We start from the raw sequence: 9,683 nt of genomic DNA, 5'->3' as shown, positions 1-9,683 counted from the left end.
ACTCTGAAAGTACACTCTTGCTGACATAAGCAAGAGGTGAAAGATGTTCAACAAAAGCATTTTAAACTTAAAATAAACCCAAAAGACTTGGATTCTGTTGAACTTTGGAGCAATCAACTTGGTAACATATGATCGTACTGTTTTCCACATGTGCAAAGCAGGACCTCATCTTCTGGCAAACCACAAAACTCGCCTACAGTCTGAAGCTGTAGAAACTACACGCAGATTGCTGACTTTTGGATCACATCCCATGGCAGAAAGGTAGGGAGACTTCAGTCTCTTGCAGTGTGATTTGCAGTCTCTGCATCTCCTTAAATGCCCTGATTAAGTGGACCTCCTGTTTTAGAACAGTTTGGATCGGAAGGGACCTTTAAAGGTCATCTGGTTCAACCCTCCTGCAGTGAACAGGGACATTTTCAACCAGATCAGGTTTTGAGTGGGTTCTTTGCAACAGAGAGGTGTGAAAGGAGAAGTGCAACTTTCTACCCAAATACAGCCCACTTCACTGTTTTGCAAAGCTGGACAGTGCAGAAAACTCTCCAGAAATCCCGGTCCCTTTTCATCAAGCAAGAGGTCAGGCCCATTTTTAGCAGTGATACGAACACACCACTCCATGGGACACAGGCAGACATTCTTCCACTTCAGTTTAAGAGTCCCTCCTGTTGCTGAAAAAGGCTATTGAGAAGGTAAACGAATTTCACAAATAATTTCATATATGAAACTTTTCTCTCTTCTTATGATTCTTATGAATCATATGAAAGGAGAAAAGGAGTTATGAATGAATCATAACTCCTTACGATTTTTAACAGAATAAAAGAGTTAGTAGAGAGTAGCAGGGTAGGAACATGGACACGTATGTACAGAAACATTTCAGCAGCAGCATTCTTCCGGATAAGTAATAAATTACTAGATAGAAAACAGTAATGTTGCCAGAACAGTTACGAGTAATGAGTAAGTAAAACTTGGCTTCTATCTTAATTTACCAATTCAACACTAGTATTGCAGACAAAAGGGTAAATTGGTATCAGATGAAATTCCAAGGAACTGAGTTATATTAAGAATTAATCATGATTAAGAGGAGCCTAGTGGCTTCACCAGCAAAACATACCAGCATTTGCCAGAAAGAAACCACCTGCTGCTATTAAGAAATCAGTTTGAAAACGTCATCCTCTTTCAAGACAAATTTGGTTTTATTTTTAAGTCATTGAAAAGCTAACTGGCTAACGTACAGATAGTATTCAGATTTTCCATTGTGTAATTGCTTAGAACAAGCCAAAGCAATTGACAAAAACAACCAAACAAAAACCAAAACACAAATAAAAATTCTTGGAGAGCACTGTAAAAAGCAGAAATGTATTACACAAACACCACTTTAACATCTGCGCTGGAATCAGTGGCTATAGGTGATCAACTCCCCTTTTTGCTCTTTCAGCTTCAAGTTTTTGAGCCAAGGCTAAGAAATGTTTCCAAGGGAATAAAAATGCAGTCTTCGTATTTCTAATTCCAGAGTTAAAAAAAAGAGACAATATCAAGCCTACCAATCTTTATGGCTTTCATTCAGTTTTATAAAAAAATAGAGTATTTTATATATCCATAACTATAATACAGATGCCAAAACGTTCACCTACAGTTCTGCTTCAGTAATATCCTCATCAGGGCAACAATAGTACTCCACAAAACAGATCTGTCCATCTTCATTCCTGATCATATACTGCAGTGAAAGAAATCCTTGAGCATCTGTTCGAATGGACACTTTACAAGATAATGCCAGTGCCTTTGTAGATGGTTTAAGCAAAGAAATCTTGTACCTGCAGGGAACAAAAAAAGTAATCTGAAAAAAATACATTGTACAGACAGGAACTAAACATTACTCCAAACAAAACCCACAGAATAACTAAAAATTAAATTAGCAATATGCTAATTTGATCTTTTCCTGGTAATAATATTGGACAGACACTGTTACCTCTTAGCTTTTGATCACAGACACAGACTTTTATCACCCAGGAAGTATTTTCTTTTTTCCCATGTACTAGGGAAATAAATGTTACAGTAGCACAAGAAGTTTTTTTAACGTTCCAGCAAGAACACATGACCTGCCACAAAAGGCACTGATCACAGACTTCCTAACCTGTTTGTCTGAGTCTGGTTACAGTGGAATGCTTCCATCAAATCAGAGTCCTTAGGGTAGTCAAGATGTGCACTTCCTGCATTTCCAAAAGTGGATAACCTGAAAGAAAAAAGGCACCACCTCAAAATACCTGATCACAGCTCTCTAAAAACTCATCAGAATCAGTCATCTTGCATACCTCAATGTTTCACAAAACACTACTGTTGGTTTTGCTTTATTTAATTAAAAATGCTAAACTGCCCACATCAGTGTCATATTTACCAGGTTGTCAATATATTCATTACTATGTTAATTCAATTACATATTGTGATTTGCTACACTCATTACAATTCTTCTTGAAATAAAGCAATATTCAAAATAGCTCCCCCTCTTCACCCTGAAAACTTCCACTCCCTACCAATGTAGGCCAAGCATGAATATTTGAGTTGAAAACATAGTTTCCAATACCTGAAGTAGGGTTTTTCTGGAGACATTGTAATCTGCAGAACTTCACTGGTCATATCCAGTTCGGCAAATGCTTCTCGTAGCCCCTCTGACTGCAAGATAATTTTATTAACAACCTTTGTACTGCAGAAATCAAAGTCTAACAACTCGTCAGGTTCTTGAGTGTTAATTTTGCACACTGTCACTACTCCTCCTTCTTCCAACAACAGCATCAAGGGATAACCATAACCACGATAACACATCCTAAGGGCTGTTGATGTTCCTGAAAAAGAAAATGAAATATACATTCTTCTGAAGGCTAGCTAGCACGTCTGATCACTTTAAAAAAATTTGCATTTTGATGGCATATGGGGCACAGTTCAATTTGATTTAGCACATTTGGTCCAGCCTCCAATACGCTAATGTAGCATGCTTAGCACAGCCTCCTAGACACTCTATGAAATGCTAATCATTATGCAGCAAAATGAAATTATTTCTATGTAGACACCAGTTCAAACCCAACTCGTGTCACATACCAAACAGTAACATTAGCTGTGAAAATGAAGCTGGATATGCTACAAATATTTCACTGGAACTGGAAAATCCTCCATGGTCCTGAGGCTCTCTCTGACTCACATTGTCTTTCTTTACCACTCTTGTTACTTGTGCAACCCAAACTGAAATTAGCGTGCATTATGGTCACATTCTCCTTTCGCTAGGTAATGATAATCTGAATGTTTGGCTTCCCAAAATATGCTGTTTAGTACAGTTGATTTAGGCCTCGAGGTCAGAGCCACAACAGAAATAGCAGAGGAGTGCCAAGTTCAATGCACAGCTGCAATGGTAGAACTGCCCAAAAAACCCATCACGGTTTCACTCTACTCCATGTGAGTACACAGTGCATCCTCTAGCACCCACACAGTTGTGCTAACTTGTAGTTATTTTTGCTTGTGAAAATATTTTTGAACAACCATCAAGTAAAAAAAAAAATTAAAATTAACTTATAGGAAATAAAATTCACTAATACCTGGGGGTTTTTTTTGTTTAAACAAATGGTTTCATGTAGTTCAGTATTTGTTCAGCTTCCCATACAGCTCTGTCACAAACAGGATCAATAATACAGTCTATTTGATTTTTGTAATTCACACACTTGATAAGCAAAATCTAAAGTGCTCTTATAGCACCTGAAGTGCTACCCAATCCAGCTGTGGATTTTTCATGAGACCTTAGGTAAGCATCATTGCTTAGTACCTTATCTGCAAGCTGGAGATAATACTCATAGAACAGATACAGGTGCAGCCTGAAAAAGGGAAGGAACAGAAGGTGCCACATAACAGCTATTGCATCGGGAGCAGGAGCATAATGAACTGACGGCACTACGTGGAACCTCTGCAGACTTCTTCAAGCCCAGCAAATCTGCCCCAGAACATTTCCTAATTCACACATACGCTTGTTAATGCTTCTGAGGTAGATAGACGTTCCAGGGTTCCGTAAGACACAGAAATACTGGACAGGAGTATTTCTACTCTTTCACATTTACTATTGAGTTGATACAAAATTTTTTGTTAGCAAGACAAATTCAGGGGGATGGAACACCTCTCCTGTGAGGACAGGCTGAGAGAGTTGGGGTTGTTCAGCCTGGAGAAGAGAGGCTCCGGTGAGACCTTCTTGCAGCCTTCCAGTACTGAAAGAGGGCTTAGAAGAAAGATGGGGACAGACTCTTTAGCAGGGCCTGTTGTGATAGGACAAGGAGTAATGGTTTTAAACTACAAGAGCGTAGATTTAGCTTAGATGTAAGGAAGAAATTTTTCACACTGAGGGTGGTGAAACACTGGCATAGGTTGCCCAGAGAGGTGGTAGAAGCCTCATCCCTAGAAACATTGAAGGTCAGGTTGGATGGGGCTCTGAGCAACCTGATCTAATTGTAGATGTCCCTGCTCATTGCAGGGGGGTTAACTAGATGATGTTTAAAGGTCCCTTCCAACCCGAACTGTTTTATGATTCTATGAAATTCCAAGCTATGTCTATACTGTCTCTCAGTGTGCTGTTACAATTCACAGCAATTAGTCAGCCTGAGTCCCAGTGTGGATCCCCTGTGGCTTTAAGATATACTGACAGCTTTCGTTGCTTTTTCAGCTCAATGTGACAGCTCTGACAAGAGGCTGCCCCGGTTTGCCCAAGCAATAGTCTTTTAGACTGATGCTGAGGGTATCTGTAGCCTGCCCTGCTGGCCAATTAAACACACGTGGCAGTGTGAAGTACTGACCTTAGCAGAGGCAACCTTGGTGCTCTCTGCTTCCATACTGACTACCCTGAATGGGCTGCACTTGGGAAAAAATCAGGATTTGTGCAATGTGGATGATCTGGGCCCTGGACAGAAAAGAGATCCACAGGTAAGGCAGTCACAGCATGTGTCAATCCTAGGGTGCAGCACGGGCCTCAGAGTCAGAACTCCAGTCCAAACATCATAAAACTTGCCAGAAATGCCTGAAAAAATTACTTGACATGTTTTCTTAACAAGATTACAGAAACTATTTGAGATCTTCAGCCCCAAACCAGAGCAAGGGTACACGCTGGCACTGCTCACTGAACCTCATGCCACAAAGGGGTTCTCTCCCAGAACAACTGCCTTACACAGAACCAGGAAACATTACCTTCACAGGAAGACTCCTCTGTTTCTCAGTTATCCAAACAGCATCACACAGACATCTACTTTTATTCCATCTTCCAAACTAAATCAGCCTCTTTTAGCCTCTCCTGCTGCAGCAGTCCTTGACACACTGGCTAGGCTCACATTCATCGGCTCCTTTCTTCTCTCCATCAACTGTTATCACAGCACACACCTGTATTAGCTTAAGTAAACAGGATGGGTCCTGCTTAACAGCAATAGCTGCCATGCTCAGAAGGACTTAAAGTGAGGAAGTCAGAAGTTTTGCCAAGACTGGAAATCTCCCTATTGCTATGTACAGGCTTCACTATGTGATTACATGTGATTACACATACACTGTCAAGGTAAATATGCACGTTACCTGGCAAAGAACTGGTACCAAAAATGGTCAAGCAGTCGAGAAGAACAGACAAATTGATCCGGAACGTCACTGTTTCCTCCTGAACAGCAAATTCCTGAAAAATTTCTGCCTGTAAGAGAAAGGAAAGAGATTAACAGAGAGGCATTTCTGCAATTATTTCACAGTTTACACTCATTTCCTTAAATTCAGCATTTTATCTTTCAGAGATCAGTGCGATACGAAGTGATTTCTACTTGTAACACCATATCAATTAAAGAAAAATGGGTCTTCAACCTCAAAACTAGCAAAATAAAATCAGGTCACAGTTGAAACAAAGTAGCATGGCATAAGCATGAAAACCTAAGCACTTGTCTTTTATAGTTTAAAAACAAGGTACAAGGTTAAATCCTAAAGCTGCCTACTTCTGAGGCTGGAAACATGCAGTGAACTATATAAAGTCAGTGCCACCCTTCTCCAGAAACAATACTTAAGTACTTTTCTTCACTCAGACCGTGAATGAACATTTCAAATCATAAAAATATGTAAGAATAGAACAGTGAGTTCACCACATTAAAACATCTGCTGAAACATGCCTTTTGACTAGTCTGATGGGGATAAACTACTCCAGGCTATCCCGTTTGCCACTGGGCACTAGCTGCTTTGTGGTAATTGTAGGAACAGAATATCTCAGAAATAAAGCAGGGTGATATCAGCTGCTTTTGAAAAAGCAGTTACTTATTTTTATGGGCAGCCAAGAGGGCAAACTACATCCCATGGTGCATCAAACACAGCATAACCAGCGGGTCCAAAGACGTGATCATCCCACTGTGTTCAGCGTTGGTGCGGCCTCACCTTGGGTGCTGTGTGCAGTTCTGGGCCCTCAACTTAGGAACAACGTGAAGGGACTTCAGTGCATCCAGAGGAGGCAACAAAGCTGGTGAGAGGCTGCAAGGCATGTCCTGTGAGGAGCAACTGAGGACTCTGCGTTTGTCTAGTTTGGAGAAAAGGAGGCTGAGGGGCGACCTCACTGCTCTCTATGGCTTCCTGCAGAGGGGATGTGGAGAAGGAGATGCTGAGCTCTTCTCCCTGGTATCAAGTGACAGGACACATGGGGATGAGTCAAAGCTGCACCAGGGGAGGTTTACCCTGGACATTAGGCCATTGACACAGTGCCCCACAACATGTCTCTCTCTAACTTGGACAGAGATGGATTTGATGTGGGGACGATGTGACACATATAAGGAAGTGGCTGGACGGTCACATCCAGAGGGTAGTGGTCAATAGCTCAATGTCCAGATGAAGATCAGTGATGAGTGGTGTCCCTCAGGGGTCCATACTGGGACCTTTAATATGCTCTTTAATATCTTCATCAATGACATCAACAGTGGGATTGAGTCCACCCTCAACAAGTTTGCAGATGACACCAAGCTGAGTGGTGCGGTTGACACGCATGAGGGACAGGATGCCATCCAGAGGAACCTGGACAAGCTCGAGGAATAGACCTGTGTGAACCTCATGAGGTTCCACAAGGCCAAGTGCAGGGTCCTGCACCTGCGTCAGGACAACCCCCAGTATCAACACACGCTGGGGGATGAAGGGATGGAGAGCAGCCCTGCCAAAGAAGGACTTGGGGGTAATGGTGGACGAAAAGCTGGACACGAGCTGGCAACAGGCACTCACAGCCCAGAAGGGCAACCGTATCCTGGGCTGCATCCAAAGCAGCGTGGCCAGCAGGTTGAGGGAGGGGATTCTGCCCCTCTACTCCACTCTCGAGAGATCCCACCTGGACTCCTGTGTCCACCTCTGGAGCCTTCATCACCAGAAAGACATGGACCTGTTGGAGCGGGTCCAGAGAAGGCCACAACAATGATCAGAGGGATGAAACACCTTTCCTGTGAGGTCAGGCTGAGAGAGTTGGGGTTGTTTAGCCTGGAGAAGAGAAGGCTCCGGGGAGACCTTCTTGCAGCCTTCCAGTACTTAAAGGGGGCCTATAAGAAAGATGGGGACAAACTTTTTAGCAGGGTCTGTTGCAACAGGACCAGGGGTAATGGTTTTAAACTAAAAGAGGGTAGATTTAGATTAGATCTAAGGAAGAAAATTCACAATGAGGGTGGTGAAACACTGGCCCAGGTTGCCCAGAGAGGTGGTAGATGTCCCATCCCTGGAAACATTCCAGGTCAGGTTGAACTGGGCTCTGAGCAACCTGATCTAGTTGAAGATGTCCCTGCTCAGGAGGGGGGTTGGGCTATATGAACTTTAAAGGCTCCTTCCAACGCAAACTATTCTATGATTAGGAAGCATTTCTTTCCTGAGGGGGTGGTCAGACACTAGAACAGGCTTCCTAGAGAGGTGGTCAATGCCTCAAGCTTGTGCTCAAGAACCATTTGGACAATGCCCTTAATAACATGTTTTAGCTTCTGGTTAGGCCTGAAGTGGTCAGGTAGTTGGACTAGATGACTGTTGTAGGTCCCTTCCAACTAGAACTATTCTATTGCATTCTGTTCTTAACAGCTCAACACTCTCAAAGAAAACTCTAGTCACTGTTTCTTTGCTCCTGCCCACATGTGCCCACTGCTTAACTTCCACGAGCACTTGCTGGCCACTTCATGAGCCAGCTTAACTCGCTCAAATGGCAGAAAGCGAACCAAACAAACACAGTCCTCATGTAAAGATGGACTGTGCAGCAAGAAGCAGAAGAAAGCAAGGGGAGATACAGGGAGATAGAGGAACAGGGAGACTCAGGCTTCTGCCCTTCACACACAGCTCAGGCTGCAGTTTCACAGATAGCAAGGACGCAGACTCTAAAGGACAGAAGAAAGGTAAAGTTCGGTTTGAGTTACTACCATAAAATATTCCTCACACCTTCCATTTACATCCCCAGCTTATCATACATGCTTTTGAAAACAGGAACAAGCACAATGCCTGTTCTTATGAACAAAGCATTTATAAGCTGGACATGTGTTAAATAAAAACAAACAAAAAAACCACTCAAAGTAAACCATTGTTAAAAGAAGAAAAATTAAAGGCATGCCTTAAAAAATTAAAATGAAGCAAAGCCAGCAGTCACAGCTACGAAAGATGTAGCAGAAGAGCAAGACTGTTTTTGAGTTTATAATATAAGCAAGTTAAGACAAAATAATTTTGATTGCTATCTAAAGTTGCCTATATGGACAGTTCAGTGTAGCTAAGATCCTCTGTCTCTGTGTAACCTCTCAAGCATCCTTTCTGGAGAGCAGAGCTCAGCAGAGTGAGAATCCGAGAGCGCAAGGTGTGGACTCCAGTCCTGTGGTGAAGCACACGCTCCTGCCCCGTGGTTAGAAGCTCTAGCTGATACGCTGTACATGAGCACCTGTAAATTTGTACTCTTTTTCAGAGTTGACTTTAATTTCACCTTTTTGGCTTTGGGATGAAACATAATAAAAATACTGAAGGATGGGTAAGATACGTTATGAACTCGCTCACACATCTAGGAGCGGTATGGTCAGAAGGACCAGTGGTCGTAAACCATTAAACAAGGGTGCTCATCACACAAGCAAGCACGCATGAACAAACCAGGCACTGAGCTCGGCCTTGCAACAGCACGGACATCTCATAAATCGCCACCGCCTCATCACAGCACTTCCTTCACGTCAGCGCCCGCAGCAATGCCGTGATTTCCGCAAAGTTTCACCTTCACGGGTAAACTCGCTGCACCCTTCCTCTATCACGTAACGGGGGCCCTTCTCAGGTCGCTAACGGTGGTACCGGCCCCTCCGCATTTTCCCCGCCCGCAGCAGCCGGCCCGGAGCCCGGGCGGGGGACGCAGCCCCCACCTGGATGAAGGCGTTGGCCTGGATACATTTGGCGTCCTCCACCGTCACCTTGAGGCCGTTGGCCGTGGCGAAGCAGGTGGCGTGATCCTGGAAGTGGACGGCCCTGAGGAGGCTGGAGAGGTGGCGGGCGTTGTCCAGGCTGGCGGTCAGCACGTACGGCTCGCCACTGGCGGGCGGCTGCGCGGAGAGCGGCATGGCGACCACGGCGCTTCCGGAGGTGGCGGAAGTGGGAGGGGCCGGACGTGTGAGCCGGCGGAAGTGGGACGGGCTGGATGTGAGACAGGCGAAAGTGGGTGGGGCCCTGAGATGAGA

At 43.8% G+C, this 9,683-nt stretch overlaps 1 protein-coding gene across 1 annotated transcript; it reads right to left on the bottom strand.

Moving 5' to 3' along the window:
- Positions 1 to 1,551: 1,551 nt before the first annotated feature.
- RAD1 (RAD1 checkpoint DNA exonuclease) lies at positions 1,552 to 9,585 on the bottom strand. Its single transcript, XM_010288612.1, has 5 exons — positions 9,372 to 9,585; positions 5,581 to 5,689; positions 2,576 to 2,834; positions 2,129 to 2,227; positions 1,552 to 1,808 (listed from the first exon to the last, which is right to left on the bottom strand). The coding sequence occupies exons 1-5, from the start codon at positions 9,564 to 9,566 to the stop codon at positions 1,625 to 1,627; spliced, it is 846 nt and encodes a 281-aa protein (XP_010286914.1). The 5' UTR covers positions 9,567 to 9,585; the 3' UTR covers positions 1,552 to 1,624.
- Between the last annotated feature and the right edge of the window lie 98 nt (positions 9,586 to 9,683).

This window comes from Phaethon lepturus, unplaced genomic scaffold (assembly GCF_000687285.1).
Source record: "Phaethon lepturus isolate BGI_N335 unplaced genomic scaffold, ASM68728v1 scaffold14266, whole genome shotgun sequence".
Classification (NCBI taxonomy): Eukaryota; Metazoa; Chordata; class Aves; order Phaethontiformes; family Phaethontidae; genus Phaethon; species Phaethon lepturus.
Note: the sequence above shows the minus strand (reverse complement) of the source record. Positions and strands in the feature narration are given on the sequence as shown.

Bases quoted from the DNA above. Each gene is read 5' to 3' on its own strand.
- RAD1 (XM_010288612.1), bottom strand. From the start codon at position 9,566: ATGCCGCTCTCCGCGCAGCCGCCCGCCAGTGGCGAGCCGTACGTGCTG. The intron at 2,835-5,580 runs GTAACGTGCATA...TTTCTTTTTCAG, and splicing joins TGGTACCAGTTCTTTGCCAG to GAACATCAACAGCCCTTAGG. The intron at 1,809-2,128 runs GTTAGGAAGTCT...TGTTCCCTGCAG, and splicing joins AACCAGACTCAGACAAACAG to GTACAAGATTTCTTTGCTTA.